At 52.5% G+C, this 17574-nt stretch overlaps 4 protein-coding genes across 4 annotated transcripts, besides 1 other annotated feature; 2 read left to right on the forward strand and 2 right to left on the reverse strand.

Annotated features, from left to right (window-relative positions):
- Nucleotides 1–2217: 2217 nt before the first annotated feature.
- Nucleotides 2218–5746, reverse strand: CTAM01_03420 (WD repeat domain-containing protein; the record flags this gene model as incomplete). The annotated part of the gene is made up of 3 exons (XM_060519456.1): nucleotides 2218–5109; nucleotides 5195–5332; nucleotides 5438–5746. The coding sequence occupies 3 exons, from the start codon at nucleotides 5744–5746 to the stop codon at nucleotides 2218–2220; spliced, it is 3339 nt and encodes a 1112-aa protein (XP_060385662.1).
- Nucleotides 5747–7247: 1501 nt separating this feature from the next.
- CTAM01_03421 (AMP-binding enzyme) lies at nucleotides 7248–9487 on the reverse strand (the record flags this gene model as incomplete). Its single annotated transcript, XM_060519457.1, has 3 exons — nucleotides 7248–7350; nucleotides 7411–8998; nucleotides 9061–9487. The coding sequence occupies 3 exons, from the start codon at nucleotides 9485–9487 to the stop codon at nucleotides 7248–7250; spliced, it is 2118 nt and encodes a 705-aa protein (XP_060385663.1).
- Nucleotides 9488–9988: 501 nt separating this feature from the next.
- On the forward strand, nucleotides 9989–11078 carry CTAM01_03422 (uncharacterized protein; the record flags this gene model as incomplete). Its single annotated transcript, XM_060519458.1, has 3 exons — nucleotides 9989–10038; nucleotides 10739–10771; nucleotides 10838–11078. The coding sequence occupies 3 exons, from the start codon at nucleotides 9989–9991 to the stop codon at nucleotides 11076–11078; spliced, it is 324 nt and encodes a 107-aa protein (XP_060385664.1).
- Nucleotides 11079–12181: 1103 nt separating this feature from the next.
- Nucleotides 12182–12268: a sequence feature (Short protein (CTAM01_03423, KAK1506088.1) was converted to a misc_feature.).
- A 2515-nt stretch (nucleotides 12269–14783) lies between these two features.
- On the forward strand, nucleotides 14784–15574 carry CTAM01_03424 (uncharacterized protein; the record flags this gene model as incomplete). The annotated part of the gene is made up of 4 exons (XM_060519459.1): nucleotides 14784–14856; nucleotides 14923–15051; nucleotides 15121–15385; nucleotides 15466–15574. 4 exons carry the CDS (start codon nucleotides 14784–14786, stop codon nucleotides 15572–15574), a joined length of 576 nt encoding a protein of 191 aa, XP_060385665.1.
- Between the last annotated feature and the right edge of the window lie 2000 nt (nucleotides 15575–17574).

The raw sequence follows: 17574 nt of genomic DNA on the forward strand, positions 1-17574 counted from the left end.
GAAAAGGAAATACCCACACCAAAAGTAACTGAGCTCATTTGGAGAGGAAAGGGGGTGGATCAGGACTTTGTTTTTTTTCGATACCCGCGCACTATGATGCTTTATCGTATCGTGGTCTTGCTGGCTTTTGGGCTTCAAGGGTTTGGTCAACTGGTTCTTGGTTGTAGGGTGACTTTTCACTCGAACTCCCGTTGTAACGTAGCAAAAAGAAAAGGACTGTTTTGGTCTATATCTGCTTCAGTGAAGCTTACGTGATGCCGCTGGTGATTCAGATACTAACATATGGTAGTCCGTACCTACAGCCTTTGGCCATGAGAATTGCCACGAAAGAAGGGCTGCTCTCCCGCTAACATAATCGTCACATTTGACACCGAAAAAGGCGTAGCTCAAGAATCAGAATTCGTAAACACAACACATGTGGCTCATGTTCGATCTATTTATGTGCGTGGACGTACCGACGAAGAAATCCGTAAATTTGTCTATGGGCCAGAAAAAATAATGAAGCAGAGGTAGCTCGTCGGGGTTTCCTCCTCCCTGCTACGGCACCTGGTTTCGAAAGTTCTGGCCGTACCTTACCGCTTCTTACCGTACCTTCCCTCCTTGCCCATCCCTTTCAAACGTGACACACCACCTTACCACGAAGCGGCGCGAAATACATACCCCTCCTCAATCCCATTCCCGTCAACGGCCAGGAGGCGCCCGTCCAGGTCGACGGGTCAGGTCAAACCTGGCTGGGTGGTGGAGTGGTTAATGGCCGACAATCAAAAACGCCAACCAACCTACTAGACGACAGGCTTAGCGCATATGAGAGCACTCGAGTTCGCATCCCAGCATGTGCACCAAGAGATATAGCCTCCACCGGGGGGCGAATTTTTTTTTTGGTTATATCTATTAGAGGGTGTAGGATATAGATTCATCCTCTGTGTCATGGTTCCTGTCACTTGCTGGAGCTATGTCAGAAACTGCCAGCCACTTGCGCCTGCCTTGAATCCCATCGTCCTATCTCGGGAGGGTATTTAAGTGACGCCGTTGCCCTGAGGGTAATATGTTCTGTGGTAACTTACTCTGAATCCGGGAAGCCCCGCGCATGAGTATATGAGCATCATTTCCTGAGACTAGAATCTGGCCGAGTACATTGCCGTAAGCTCTTTCATATCACAAGGCCATTCGGTAACGCAATCAAGCTAGTAGTTTCCATACTATGCCGTCACTTCCTTTGTATTCGTTATTGAACATACCACGCGAGGGAGAGCGGGGCCGGAGAAGAATATATACCGCGCTTGCTTGTACGGATACAGCTCTCTACGATGAGAAAGGAATACCAAGATTCAGGCGCAATCAACAATAACAACACACACACACACACACACACAGCACACACATACCGTGGCTGTAGAGCTTGGGTTCATGAGCTTGGCTCGTTTCGTGTGGCATCCTTGTCGGGTAAGGTTAAAGGGGCCTGGAGGAGGCATTACATAGGGTGTAGGATGGCTTAGATACAAGGCCCTGCTAATTTCCGACCTTCGATTGGCGGCGGAAGTAGGATCCAAAAGCCCTGTAGTCCAGTAAACATGGGAACGGGGCTAGCAGAGCGAGGTGACAAGGCCAATATCTCCCACCTGAGCATGTGATTTTGGATCGTGCTACTCTTTGGTTTTTCTACAAACGCCATGATAGTATAATGATTCGATTCTTTCAGAGAGCGATATAGAGTGACGCCCCGGAAGCTATTTGCAAAATATTTAGCAGACATAGTCCTAACTTTCTCAAGCATCACTAAGTCGATGAAGAAGCCATTCGCTATTAGGTAGGGTTAAAAATACATATGAACATGAAAAAAAAGCGCACTCTATCATAATAACTCATATCCTCTATTAAAGTCCAAAGAAACCAATAGTAGGCTTATTATCAATAGTAATCAAACCACTCTAAATTTCACTCTGTTCATAAAACCTTAGTCTAATGTCGTAAGTCTTGGTATTCGTCTAATAGAATTATTTACATCCTCTTAGCCTCAAAAAGCCGTCAGCTAGTGAAGCTCGAGTCTAATAGAGGCAACATCAGCCCTATCGGCCTATAGAGACCATGAGCTAGACATAGACAAGCTTGTAACCGATAAAGGCAACATCAGCCCTTTCGGCTTATAAAGGCCATAAGCTAAATCAGCTTATATCTCAAAAAGGCTATATCAGCCCTTCTTTAGAGTACTTCCGCTTCTCACGAAAGCGTAGCCCAAATGCTCTTATCGAGGTCACCCTCCTCATATTCGTAATCCCACCCCTCATCGTAGATAGGGTCGTCGATATTCACCTGGTCCATGAGCAGATCGAGCTTCGTCATCTCGCAAAGCTCTTGCAGATCCAGGTCCCTCGACACGTTGCGCGCATGCCGACGCTCGAGGGCCACGGAGCCCACGTCAGTCAGCGGCCGGAGACGGGTGACCCGCAGCGACCTACGGCGGAACATCTTTTGGTTCTCCTGCTGAATCTCCTCGACCTTCGCCAACAGGGGCTGGGACGCATCGCCTTCAAAGTGCGATTTGGGGCAGCGCAGGCCCAAGGTGGAATACGCAGGCCCCTGGATGACGCCGACGGTGGCGTCCGGGTGACGAATGAGTTGGCCAGAGGAGAGCATTCTTCGTCCTCTCTCGACTCCGGTCTTGGGCTCTTGGTCCTGATTATTCTGGTGTGGAGCAGGGGGATCGGCGTGCTCGATGACGGGTATCGGACGGCGCACGGGACGACGAGGTCGCATGCCCGCCGGCATCGGGGGTAGGACGAACTTGGCCGGAGGCTCGTCCTCCTTGTTCAGCGAGAGGAGCATCACTCGACCACTCGCGTCTCCGATAGCAAGCCTCGAGTAACATGGAGAGAAAGCTCCGCATGCTATAGCTCCAGGAGCCTCTAGAAGGTCCCGGACGAGGGGCTGCCGGAAATTGCGTACGTTCCACACCTTGACTACTCCGTCTGACCCGCCTGTGTAGAAGCGATCCGCTGTAGTCCCCCACGCCGTGAATTTGACACCCACGTCCAGGTCTTCTCGCTTTCCCAAATTTGGATCGAATTCGTCGATCGGCTTCTTATGCCGTAGAGCGTGGATAGGTTTGTCGCCTCGCGAGGTGTCCCAGACGTACACTTTTCCATCGGTGCAAGCCGCAGTCACGTATGAGCAGAGGACGCTGTTGGGCTTGATAGTGAGCTCGTTGATATCCTTGGCCGGACAGTCCAAGCACTGCATCTCGCCAAAGGCTGTGTCGCCTTCAGGCGTCAAGCTAGGGCGGAAGATGCGAATCTGCGTCAGAGTCTCGTCGTCAACCATCAGCCCAGCCGGGGATGTTGCCACAATGAAGCTCGGTAGAGTGGGATGCCAAACCACCTCAAAGACGTTCTGTGTAGACGCCGTCAAAACCTTGATCTTTTCGCCCGTGAGGCAGTTCCAAAGACAGATCTCGCCGGTGTTCAACTTCTCATCGGGAATGTCGTTATCATCTCCCGTGAGACTGCGAGGGGAATAGCCAACGAGAAGCAAGTGTTGCACACCTTCGGCTAAGCCCCATTGCATCGTTGCTGGAAAGTAAGCCCATTTCTGGGTTGCCGTCGTCTCCACATTCCCTTCGTCCCATGTTCTCGAGCCGGTGTATACCTGGTAAGGGCTCTGAGATACGTTGTCGTTATCAACGCGGTAGACCCGGACAGCTTGCGTGGATACATCAGCAGCAGTCGCCACCATGCCAGATTCGTGTTTAGAAACAGCCACAAAGTTGACATTGCCCGCGTGTTCCCAAGTGCCTAAAGCCTCCATATTTGCTCCTCTATCGTCGACCTTCCACACCTTGACAGTCTTGTCGAAACTTGACGTGTAGGCACGGTTATTGATGCGATCATAGTCAGAAGACACAACGGAGGAGTAGAGCCACGGGCTCTGGCTTTCTCTCATAGCCTCTGTCGAGTTCTCGCCCTTCTCGACAATCGGTCGGGGGATTCTGTGGTCCGGATACGCCTTCAGCTGGCCCAACGTCGTCGAGCAAAGCAAAAGGTTACCAGCCTTGTTGTATTGCTGATTGTGGGAATCGGAATGAGCCGTGGCTCCGCAGACGAAGTTTGTGTCTGAAGTCCAGGCAATCGTCATAATGTCACCAGCGCAGCCCACCCACTCTGCCCGCATCTCCATGTCGTCTTCGTGAGCCTTCCTAAACTCGTTGGTGAAGTAGATGTGGCGACGCATCCGGCCGAAGCCTCGGTTTCCGTCGACTTCCCGCGCCAACAAGAGCGCAGAAATCTGACTGGTTCGCTGTGCCTCACCCTGCTTGTCGGACTCGTCAACCTCCAACGTCAGCACCTTTGGATGCCGGGCCGGTCTCTTGTGCCGATTCGCCAGCTCGTCGAGGAAGTTCCGAATCGCAACGTGGTCTCGCTGCGCAAGCGTTCCCTTGAGCTCGATCATGGGTGGCAAAGTCGTGAGCAAGTCGGGCCGCTTTCTCAGCATCTTTCCCAGCTCTCTATCCGTATTGTCTCTCCGCTTGTGCTTGACCTTCTTGTCACACATAGCCCGCACTACTCTCCGTATGTCATCCAACTCGTCGGGTGTGAAGTCGACGTGGAAGGGCAGTGAGCCTAGCGCTGTCGCCGCCGGTAGGTTTCGTACAAGCTTGGAGGTGCCACGAAGAATCGTCTCACGCTCTTCGGTTGTGGTGTATGGCCGCCGCGGCATCGTCATCCAGGCTACTTTGGCCTTGTGGCCTGGGGTAGCCGCCGCCGCCCCGGCTTGTGAATCATGGGCCTTCCATGACTTGAAGGACCTGGCCTGCGCCCTCGTTCGATAGTTCGTTGTCGAAACGGCGACGATCGGGGGTCCTGTAGCTGGGGGTTGAGGCGCTGGGTAGGGTTCTTGCTTGGGTTCTGGCTGGTACTCTACCTCAGGCGCCCGCTGAGACTCTCGTCGACTCTTCGCTGGAGACTTCGGTCGAGTTTGTTTCTTCGCCGGCCGCGGCGCTGGCCTGGCTGGCGCCGTCGGAGGACCTTGTTCGGAAGCAAGTCTCGATCCACGATATCCGTCCGGGTGGAGGGGGACCCGAATCCCACCAAAGCTTAGGGGCTTTTCCCTGTATTCCTAAAACAGAAAGTCAGTACGACACTCGTGTATTGCCGTCCTGAGGCGGGCTGGTACGTAAGTAAGTGTAAGGTTTGGTTCTCACCTCGTAATTGTTGCAAAGGTCCGCAATACGATAACGCGCGAGCGCGGCCAGCTTCTTGACTGCATTTTGGGACAGGAAACCTTGGTTGATGTCGATCACGTCGTCTTCTATAGCGGAATGGTACACCTCCCCAAGCACCTGCAGCCTTTCTGTTAGACAATTCGCTTCCGAGAACGAAATATGATGAGTGCGAGGAAGAGAGACAAGAGGGGAGAGGAAGGCGAGAGAGAGCGTCCTACTTACCCGTCGAGCGATATCTGCAATCTTGAACGTATCTTGCGGAACATTGAGCAACGCCTCGGTGATGTATGGCCTGACCTGTGCGTTCAGGCACCGCATGAATTTCTCAGAGTCACCGCCATTCGGGCCAATAGGAAAGTCGGGACCGTAGTGCATTCGTTGCCTCTTTCGAGGCGGTTCGGCCTCAGCAGGCCGTGAGCTGGTTTCGCGGTCATCGTCGAGTGTGAGGTCGATAATGTCGGTCTTCTTATTCGGGGCGGCCGTTAGATCGATCGTCGTGGCATTCGACTTGCCCTTCGGACTCGCAAACATAGTCGCGATCCCAAGGACATCGACGCGTCGTCGTCGTCGTCCAGCTAAGGCTCGGCCAGCGTACACGCGTAAAGTGAAGGTCGTCGGACGCGTAATTGTAGATCGTCGGGTCGCATTTAATTAGAGCGAAGAAGGTAGCTATAATGGGTCAACAGAGGCGGGTCAGGTGGAAGTGCTAAGAAAAAGTGGACCCTGGCACCTTTCTGTCACTCACAAGGGTCTAAAACAGTCTTACGTAAGAAATCATTTCTTTCTATAAGATCTAAAAGAGTAAAACTATACTAATAAATTCTCTTAGACTATTATTGATTTTAGTCTAAGCTACTAAACCTGATATTATATAGCATAGCTCAAATTGAAATGTAATTTATAATAGTCTCTTAAATGAATAAAGATTGATTAACTGTTCAGTATCAAAGAAATATTTAATCATTCAAAAACATTGTATTCGGACATTGAATCACCAGACAAACATTAAAAGGATGTAACCTAAGACATTTGCGACAACTCTTTGAGCGCAAATCCTGTCGCTCATTGACATGGAAAGCGTTGCGTTGCTTCCAGTCACATATCAACAACACTTCTGGGCTCTTCGCGAGGGGCAGCACACTCACTTTAAGCCACGAGAACATCCAGCAAAATAATCCAATTCCTTCAAGAAATCTTTAAAATGCCCAAAGAAACGCTTTGCAACTATTGATTCCACATTTGTTCATCGCGGAAGTTGTCATAGAACAAGATTGAACTCGATATCGAATATACCTACTCTGTGCCCCGCGGACCGTCTTGCGCTGATACGGCGCGTCACTCTGCCGTCGCGTGCATTCATCGAGGGACAACGCCAAGCAACAAAGTCTAAATGCGCCGGTAATAAATGAACAGTCTAATCGAATGGCTGTAGAACAACGTTGAACCGAATAGCCCCCGTCCAATGCCGTCATGTCGCATGCCGGACCGGAGCGCCATTGGCTTCGGAGGTCATCGGCCCCGCAGATGCCAGCCAGATGCGCCAGCTCACGCTCTCCAGCGCATCAAAGTCCGACATGGCACATGTTAAACTTTATGTGGTGGTTTTTTTTCCGGCTTTACAGGCGCAAAAGATCGACCTTAACGGGATCAGGCTTTCAATGGAAATCACACGATACAGTACACTTTTCAACTATGCAATACGCGCATATACTGCTAGATTTAATAATGAGTTTATAAATAGTTAGAGGCATACTACTTGGTAGGTATTGCTCTTGTATAGGTGAGTACGCGAGGTATCAAAATGTAACTTATTCAGCTAGCGCTATAACGAAAGTATGCATTAAAGCGGTTCCCATCAATATCAAAACATGCCTCATAACTTTAGCATCACTGCAATAAGGTTACGTTTCTTTATGAAATTTAGTGGTTGTAAACTCTAGAAAGCAAATAGATCATCTTATATGGTACAGCATTGCCCGCCTGTATGTGACACGACATCATCCAACGCCAATCCTCTAAATAAATAAACCTTCTAAAGCTTGGCCTTGGTGGCCGGCTCCGCGTTGATCTCCTCGTACATCTGGTCGATCTGCGTCCTGAACGCCTTTGCGGTTTGCGGTCTCTTGAGCTTAAGACTGTTCGTACTAGGTCAGCAGGTGTCCATGCCTAGTGCTAATAAGGTAGTTTCCACTTACGTAGGTGTCAACAGCTCGTTCTCGATGCTGAAGGGGTCGATGGTGAGGTAAACGCTGCGCACACGCTCGTAGCTGTTGAACTTGTGTTTCTTGCCAATCCGGTCAAGCTCTGCGAGCAGGGCCTTCCTGACCTTGTTGTCGGCGCCAGCTGCCTTGATTGCTGCGAGATCGGTCTTGTCGATGGTCTTCTTCAGGATCTTGCTTGCAAATGGCGCAAAGTTCTCGGGGTCGACACCAAAGACAGCGACGAGCGACGACTGAGACGGGTCACCGTGGACGTATGCCATGGCCAGCAGACTGCAGCTGCCCAGGTAGACGTTTTCGATACGCTCAGGCGAGATGTACTCTCCTTGCGACAGCTTGAGGACGTTCTTCTTGCGGTCGACGATCTTGAAGCGACCCATGTTGTCGACCTCGGCAATATCTCCAGTATGGAACCAACCATCTGCATCGAGGGCCTTGCTCGTCTCTTCCTCGTTCTTGTAGTACTCCTTGAAGATGCTGGGACCGCGGAGGAGAATCTCGCCACGGGGGTAAGGCTTGTCTGTGACGAAGTAGTCAAAGTCTGGAACCGACTCCAAGCAGATCTCATTGCAAGAGGCTGGCGGTCCGATGTTGCCCAGGGTGAAGTCACCCTTCAGCTGAACAGTCGAGACGGCGTACGTCTCCGTCAGGCCGTATCCCTGCACAAAATGGTTGCCGAAAGCCGCGCGCAAGAACTCGTGGACGTCAGGGTCCAACTGAGCGCTACCGCTGACCATGCTGTGCGCCTTCTTGAGGCCGACAGCGGCACGAACCTTGGGGGTCCAGATTCTGTCGTACAAGAAGTGAGAGTTGCTTGCCTTGCCAACGGGCTGCTTCATGTTGGCCTTCTTGGTGCTGACAACCTGGCGAGACAGGGATCCCTTGACACCGTCTGCGTCAATGGTGGCAGTTCGGATGGCCGAGTTGAAGCGGTTGTACAGACGGGGAACAGACATAAACCCTGTGGGCTCGAGAATCTTCATGTCGTCTACCAGTCCAACGATATCGCCGCGGAAGAAACCGATGCAAGCGCCTTCGGCCAGAGCGGTTTGGTCGACCATTCTTCCGTAGATGTGGGCGAGGGGCAGGTAAGAAATGTGCACGTCCTTGTAGGTAACGGTGCCGGCGGATCTCGCGGCTGTGAGGCCTGCAACGGCGTTGCCGTGGGTCAGGACAACACCCTTGGGCATACCGGTAGTTCCAGAGGTGTAGTTGATGGTGACGTAGTCGGTCGAGCGTGGGGGACGCATGGGGCGACCGGACTTGAGGCCGAGCTCCTCGACGCCAGCCATGGAGTAAATCTGGATGCCATTCTGGGCAGCGATGCCGTTCAGAACGGACAGCTTGGAGTAGCCAGCCTGTTCGCCATCGTCGAGGGAGTCAAGGCACACAATGAGCTTGAGTGATGGGAGGCGCGGGGCAAGCTTCAGCAAGACGGGGATGTGCGGCAACGAGGTAGCCACGCAAGCCAAGTTGGCGTGGTTGATGATGTATTCGGTCGTGTCGGGGCCGAGGGTCTCGTAGAGAGAGACGGTGAAGAGAGATTGGGATGCAGCACCGAGATCTAGTAACTTTGAGTCAGTATGCAGTTTGCGCCTCGTGCTTGGCATGTGACAGTCAACGTACCGGCAATGTGCCACTCGGGGCGGTTTTGCGACCACAAACCGACACCGTAGTTGTCGCTAGTGATGCCAATCTTCTGATGAATCTCAATCAGACCAGCGCCGAAGTTCTTGCGACGCTCGGCAACCTGGGCATAAGTAGCCCAGGTGTACTTGTTCTCCCAGTCCTTGGTCGCGGGGTTCCATGCTCGGTGACCCAAGCACTTGGCGTTGGGACGCTTCTTGGAGGACTCTTCAAACAAGTCGTGAACGGTCTGGACCGCGGGATCAAAAGTGGACAGCAGAGGGCCGTCACGGAAGCGCCAATGGCGATAGATGGCACTGCGACCTTCCTTCTCGGAGCCTGGGATCGGGACTCCATAGGGCGAGCCGGGAGGTGGCGGGTTGGCCAGCTCCTGTATGTATGCGGCGGTGTCTTTTGTGGGAGCCATGTTCGCAGCGACAGCGGGAACCTGTGGGGGAGTGCTTGCAGTCGACGACTGTTGGTTACGTTGTTGACGGACGATCTACCTCGATCTCGCTGCCAATTCGTTGGGGATTCGACGGTGCAGCAGGATATGGCGCAAAGGAGTAAGACTAGATGCTGGGAGCCTAGTGAGATGGAGGCGATGTGCGGGAGGGAAAGATGTGAAGCTCGTTGAAAGGTGTCGGGACGGAAAGGTTTTGAAAGGAGAAAAAAAAAGTTGGAATAAACAGAAGTAATCCGTCCGAGAAGGATTTCGGGACAAACGAGGGGGGGAGCTTGTCTAGGTTATTCAAAGTTTTGTCTACAACGGAAGATCGAGTCGAGCCAAGTGCGCGTCGAAGCTACTCCGTACGGGGGATTCGGTTGTCGTTTCTTGGCCTCCAAGTGAGAAGGTGCAGGAAACGGAGAGACGATCCAATGAGCGAGGCCGAGTTTGGGAGCGTAGGCCGAGGCACAAGTCTCCAGAATGGCGAGGGTGCCACTCAAAGGTCTCAAGGTCCTCGGCAACCCCAGATGGTGAGTGCGCTAAGGGGACCACTACAGCTGTTGAAGGGTGCTGATTGGCACCAGGAGGACCCGCCAAGGGGGCGCTGGATGCAGTGGCTTGCGGGGGCGCTGGGGGGCTGGCGGTGGAGGGAGTGGGAGCTGAAGCTGGGGGTTCTGGGTCGGAGATTCGCAAATAATGGGGAAAGATACCCCGTGGTTTCCGTCATGACCTCACAGCAAAGTGTCCACGTGGAGGAATGCGTCTGCTGTTGGCCGTGTGGCCATGCATACTACCTACCTTACCTTATGGGTGTATCTACGGGGCAGGTAACACAGTATTGCCAGCCATGTGGTGAGACCTGGCCTGGAGAGACCCGAATCAACATGTGAGTTACACCAGGCCAGCCTCCTTGTTGTGATAAGCTATGAGGTATTCGTACGGAGTATTTCACAGTTCGTAAGCTCAACAATGACAGTGACATCTTAGCGGGGTTATGCATATGGGGGAGGCTTAATTTCCCAGCAAACGGGGATCAGTCATTCATCCACTCTTTACAGGTAGATCCCCGACAGCGGAGCTGTCATCCGTCACTTCCCCTGAGCACCGAATACTAATCGAAATCTCCTGCTATGCAATTGACAACAATAACTACCTTTCTTACTGTCTTCTATCACGACTATGAAGCTCATGATATTGCTGATCTTCAGTATCAACCACGTCAACTCGTAGGATGCTGTCAATGATGCACGCACTGAAGAGATGGTCAGTCTGTGAAGGGGACTAGCAGGCCGGATTTGTCACATGCCAGAGCTGTGCTCTCAGTCTCAGGTCCGGGCGCAGGACAGCTGTCTTACTCCGGGCGGAGGTCATTGGACACCCGTACCCGAAAGGGCCGAACAAGTCCGGGTCCCACCTGCCACCTTACAAGAAGTCCGCCCGCCTGGAGCCGCAGTGCCGCACCAGCGACAGGTGGAAGCCGCAGGAACAGGTGCCGAAGTTCTGCCAGCTTTCTCTCCAGCCTCAGGTGCCTCCAGTTCCTGTTGGGCGGATGGCGAAGGGTGAATTCTGAGAAACTTGCCCCAAGCTGAGCACGTTGCGCCAACCAAGTGCCCGAGATCTTGTTAACGTGTAGCTGGCCAAGCCCCAATTTGCCTTTTCTCAAAGTTGAAATCTTCTTTTGAGTCTATCTGTGAAGAAGAGATGCAAACTGATGCAAGCTCTGGCAGAAGAGCAGAGCTGCTAGTATTGGCGTACACAGTAATTGCCCACCTTATATTTGTACGCACCCAGCTGGCCCTCCTAGGTAGACCAGTGCGGTCGGGAGAGCAACGAAGCGCAAGATACCTTGGTGCGAAGCAAGATTACGACACTCAAAAGTCATGATGCTGCCCCTGGGTTTCTTGCCCAAGATCAGCGCAGCATTAAAATGGTATTCCCGGCTGACAACTGAATGACAGACATCAGCTTCAGATACGAATAAGCCTACGACAGCTTTGACGTGTCAATTGTAAGAAGACGCTGGTGATACAGAAAACGGCTCTGGCGGGACTAGAGAAACACAAAACAAGTGTCTACGTTTTGGATCACGTCCGATCAGTGTGTGCTAGGGTGCCGATTGCATGCCTCAGGTGTATAAGTTCTGGGATGACTCGTATGGGCTTCGGGATGACACGACGTAGGCCAGCTGTTCTTTTCAGACTGCCATTTCTGAGAGTCTCGGAAACGCATAGAGAATCAGAGTCTCGTGATAAGAGGGGAAGACGTGGCTAGAAAGCAACGAGGGCAGGCTGGTGTTGTTGGCTGGTCCGCACTACGTGGCCAGGGTGTGATCTCCGTGGAAGTTTTTCGTTTCTTCGCGTATAAATACGCTACTAATAATATCGAAACAAGACATGCAGATAAAGTAGGCGAGTCGGCCACAGAACCCATATGTGGAAATTCAGTAGTGTGTTGCTTTTGTAAGTCGGATTGATACGGCACGGTCCCGAGCAGCTCAGACTTGAGAATGTTCTTTCATGCGGCGAAGAGTGATTTGGGCGGAGATGTAGTGATCAGGCAAATTCCATATGGGCTGCCAAGAAGTTGGGTGCTGCGTTGAGGCTCTACGGGTGGCAGAAATGGACTCTCCGATGGCGGCCAAGAGTCTGGAGAGCGTCCGATGCAGTGCCAATATTATGGGGGAACCCCATACAGTCGGCACCAAGGGTGGAGGATGAGCGGATGGTTTCGATGCCCAGCAAATCCAAGCCTTTCTGACATGATGTCTGGCGAGGCGAAGCTTTGATAGAGTAGCAGTTTCGAGGCTGGCCAAGTCGGCAGAGGCAGCCGCTGTTGCAGCGAGTCGTGAGACAGGTCGGGGCCGTCGAGGGTGGACTTGTGGAGGGGGGCAGAATGGCGAGTTTGACTGCGCAAAGGCCCTGCAGAAGTCTAGAAGAGGCAAGATGTGTCAGCAGGAAGCAGCAAGGAAGAAGGGAATGCCAAGAGTATGAAGAATCTGTCGAGGGAGAATCCTTGGCAATCTGAGTATCGGACTGAGTCTGGGAGCAGGTTGTGCGGCGTCTCAGCAGCTTTTTTAAGAACAGCAAAGTGTGGTTGCGGAGTGGTGGAACGTGGAACAGAGAGACGACAGAAGCGACGACGACTTTGGGGCCCTTGGGGCCTGCATTCGCCTGCATGTCCCCGGTTTCCCGCATCGGTAGGTGACGGGAGGCCCCTGCGGATGATACGTGAAGCCAAGATTTCCTCCCCCAGGTGGCGCCTGCACGTAAGGCGATGTATCCGTAGTCTCTCTTGTTCGTAGTGTATCCCGTACGGAGTGAGCGGTATGGATGGTACATCGTTGCTGCTGTTTCGAAATCCCCTGACACTAGCTCATGTACAGAGAAACTCGGGCGGCACCCTTGGCGTTGTAACGTCCGCCGTACTGTTTCTGCCGTAGATCTTCCATGGCGCTTGGCTTGACAAAACGTCCATGTTCCCTCTCCTGAGTCCTGAGTGCTTCAAGTGCTTCAGAGAAAGAGGTCCTGCCGGTCTTTACTAAGCACACCTCAACCGACGGGAGACTCTAGCTGGGTAGGTACGTACCCACGTACCTTAAACTACCTATACTTCGCGGCAAGAGACTTCCATAGCTCTTGGCTCTTTCCCTGCCCGGACAGATAGACCTGACAGGGGAGGAGCGTTGGAGAGTTTGGCAACCCACAACCCGCCCGCTAAATGGGAATCGTGAGGGTCTCGAAGGAGGCAGGAACGGGGTAGACCTGGTAGCGAGGAAACAAGATACGTTCGGACATTTTTTTCTCTTAGGTTCTTTCTGCAGTTTACGAGTCCCATCCATCTGCATTCCCTTTTGCGGTTTCCACCCCATTCATCGTCCTCGCCCTCGTCTGTGGTCTCGTCGCAACGAAGCCAAGCTCCAAATCCCGTCCACACTTCCATTGATTCCCATGGCCTACCTACTCTTCTTGCTACGTTTTGCCAGTCTACTCTAGTCCCAATTTGTTTCAACACCCACAACACGAGATGGCCCGTCGTCGAAAGTTCGGTGACACATGCTGGGCCCCGGGCGAATCATGCTTGGCATCTTGAGACTCGCTGCTCTTCAGCCTCAAACCCTCCGAGTCCTGAGCCTCTGGCCTGCAGACTCGCGCATCTGCACCAGCCTGCCATTGGCCTTGGTAGGCACCTTGTGTAGTCCCGCAGACACAGTACATGCCGCCTCTCTGTGTTTCTCAATCTGAAGATCTCGCTCCAGCCTTTCACCTCAAGTCTGCCAAACCCACCCACACCTGTCGCTATCAGGGCTGGCCTACCTAAATGAGGTCGGAGTGAGGCAAGGCTATGCAGTATGGTTTGTCGTTGCTAGCAGTTCGCATCGCTGCAGCAATGCAACGTTAATTTGGCTTCCAGACTCTCCAAGCCTATGCTCAATATCGCCGTTCCTGCATGACGAGGCTCTCTCTGCCTCTCTCTTGGGCTCTTACTCACGTTCAGAGTTGAGGTGAGCATTGCCGCCCGCTGGCGTCGTATCGCCGATCAAGCTCCGCCCGCGGAACCCAGTTCACGTCTTGTCGTCCGACAAATGCGTGTGCGCGTCTCCATCAAGAACCACTCATTGTATTCGTTAGCCCCCCCTTCGATGTAAGCCTGCCACGAGGCCAGCGCCAGAGAGGGCACAGCGACAGCCAAGATACGACATAACCAACACCCCAGGCCGTCCAACCAAACGCAACAAGACAGTCAAGACTAGGTACTGTGTTACCTGCCAGCGCCAAGCCGTGAGCCGGCATGAAGAGGAGGCTCTGTTGATCTTGTGCTGGGATTGGTCCATGGGGATTTCTGGGGCCCTGCTACACACCATCTTCTCGTCTGGATAGCGCATGGCGACGGCCCAGGGGAGTCCCGTTTCAGATGCATTTCAGAGGTCTCAGGCCGTGCATTGCCCAGCACCAACCCTACCCATGGGTGTCCAGTGATGACTAGAGCCGCGACTACATGTTCCGCCTCTCAAACACTCAGACAGGGAGAGATGGGACTGCCCAGCCCATACAAAAGCATAAGTGATTTCCCCTCTTTCATGCTGTGCTGCCTCTTCTTGGACCTTTTCCCGCTCGACCGTTTCCACCCTTTTCTTCTTGTCAAACTTCCTTCTTCACTTCTCAACAGCGCACTGGGGGCAGCTTAGACTTATTTACCATACAATTTTTCTCTCCTTTCTCTTCCGTCGAAACGAACCTCACGAATCTCTAACGAAACGATCACGAAAATCGACAAGATGGGTCTCATTCTTCCTCTCCGAATTGTCCAGGGTGTTCTGGCGTTGGTGATCCTCGGTCTCTCGGCCTTCAGTACGTGATGAGGAACCTATGGTGGCTAGGGTGGGAGAGAATTATGCGCTGACTGTGTGCTTGCAGTCGCCAACTGGTACAACATGGACACGATGACTTCGTCCCCGTCCCAGGTCAACTTCTTGGTCTTCGTACCGCTCTGGTCTTTCATTTCGATTGCCTACCTCGAGCTTGTTCCCAAGTTCGCTCCTAGAGGTGAGTCTCACCCCATCTTCCAAGTTGAGATTTGTTTGAAGTGAAACAAATCAACTAACACCATGTTAGCCTCCCACCCCTGGGGTGCCGTTGCCTTTGAGCTCCTGAACGTCCTCTTCTACTTCGCCGGCTTCATTGCCCTCGCCGTCTTCCTCAGCAAGCTTCTCTTCTGCCGTGGCACCGTGTGCGCTGTTGCCCGTGCTGACACCGTCTTGGCCGCCTTCGAGTTCGCCCTCTGGTCCGGCACCTCCCTCCTCATGGTCAAGGATGTTTTCAAGACGGGGTTCCGCAAGCCCAGCGCCGCTGGCCCCCCTCCTCAGATGAAGGAGTCTGCGTAAGCTACGCCGACTCCTTCAAGTCTTTCCACGTCGCCCTTGAGGAGCGCAGACGTGAGGCATCTGTGGAACTGATTAGAGCCAAGCGGATGCCGTCGTGGGACCGCAAGAGCGATCGAAAATCCATCTGGGAACTCGACCAGAGACGCATCTACGGCCCGGGATTTAGTGATGTGAACCTCGTCTAGATGACTGGTTCACACGAAACGGGAAATGGGGGAAGTAACAGCAGTGGATGTGTTTGGTGTCAATCGGTTGACACTGAACCCAAGGTACAACGGAAAAAAGTGCGTGAATCGGATACAGTTGGTTTTTGGGTTGGTCATTTTCAATAAGGACGTAGATGCTATCCGTATTATTACTATTCTATAGGCTGCGGTCTGTAGTCTTCCTACCCATAATCTCTTAGTCTTGGTTCACCTACTTTTGCCGCGTGCTACTTTGACATCGACGTTGAACAAAAATCCATACGAAAGGGGTTGATACCACCACTTACATGGCTTTTCCAAGAGAACCCACGTCGGCGTTGTCATGCTACGTTCTTAAAAAAGGCATTTATTAATTTAAATCCGAACAATGATCTACCACTAAACATAGTTTAAGAGGAAGAGGCAAACAGGGAGGTCAGCGCGTACAACGACGTGGCGGTTCTTATTGGATACACTGCCGCTGGAGACCACTCGTACTGCGTATAGGGGTGCGCATTTGTACTATGTACTTAGAGTGACCGAGTGGATAAGGCAGTTTTTGGTGGGGTTGTAAATCACCGACTGGGAGTCCCTGCTTGCCCGTCAACTCTGAGCCTTCTGAAGGGTGGCTGAGTTGGGCGAGCGGCAATGCGTGTTATTGGGCTTCATTAACATTTTCATGTCCCTCCTGAAGCATATGAATTGGATTACGGAGTTGCCCCCTCTTTGAAATTTCCATCCGAGTAGACTGACTGTGCTTGCTACCTTGCATCGTACTACGGCATGCGGCATGTAGTACAGGACAAACGAGATCAGACTACGTTTTTGGTTTGGTTGTTCCGCATGTTCTTCTTTGTTGGGGCCTTGGGATGTGATACGGGGTACTTCTGGATGAACAACTTAACGAGTCTATGTCGTGCTTTCATGTTTCCCGACTATACCCAAGGTAGCTGTTCAACAGGTCATGATTGTTTGTGTGTCCACACTTGGAGGCTGTTTCTTTCAAGCCGTTTGCGGGAAAACGATTCGACCGGTTCAATGATTTCTGATCCACACAGTTCACTTCTCCAGAGTCCACGACCGACATCCGCGGGCCGGCATCGTGAGCCGTGGGACCCGGTCGAGGTGAGGTTGTCGGGGGTGGAAGCGTTCCTCGAGTCGGCCGGTAGACGGTGTCTTGCAAAGGTAAGTCTGTCCGTGGTTGCGTTGAAAAGAAAAGTCAATTGGCCCCCAAACTTGCACCCCACACGTGAATAACGACACGGTCAAGAGCTAGGCTTCCACTCTCCATACAGCAATCTTGCCTCCTATCTTTTGGTCAGCAAGACGCAGAATCTCACTGTGTTAATGAAGACAAGTCCAATGAGACGATTAGGCACTCGGTGAACCATCGGCCGGCAACCACACCGATTGACAAGAAAACTTCTCCAAATCTCGCGGGGGGGTCTAGTGGGTTTCTCTGCCTCCCGTTGCCCCTCCTTTGGTGCCATTTGCCCCGCAAAGTGACATTTCGGCGTCGATTGCGTGCTCTGGCCAAGCCCCACCCCCATTGCCTAAATCGGCGCTCTCTTCGCACCTCAAAGCTCCAAGAGCTCTCACCTCACCAGCACTTCACCTCGCATGAGCGACGAGAGAGCCAGCCGTTGCTGCAGCATCGTAAAAAGATGAGAAATGTGACAAGCTCTCATTTTTCGACGGAACCAAACTATTGGACGTTTTCCTCGGATCCAATTGGCTATTATTCAAGCTCCCTGGTAGCTGACCGCGGGATTTGGAGGGGTCCCCTCCTCCATCGGGAAACGATACCTTTGAGAAGTTGCTTCCTTGAGATAGCTACCTTACCTGGTAGACAACTTTTTCTCTTCGGTCCCTGGTGACCCTCCTTACAAGGCCAAGAGGTCAATTGCATATACATACACTCATACAACAGTCTGACCTATGGTGTGATGTCCCCTCAATGGCATCATCGTAGCTAGCCCATTTTCTCTGCCTCACTCTTC

Source organism: Colletotrichum tamarilloi (assembly GCF_030869305.1).
Source record: "Colletotrichum tamarilloi strain Tom-12 chromosome Unknown Scaffold_8.1, whole genome shotgun sequence".
NCBI classification, from domain to species: Eukaryota; Fungi; Ascomycota; class Sordariomycetes; order Glomerellales; family Glomerellaceae; genus Colletotrichum; species Colletotrichum tamarilloi.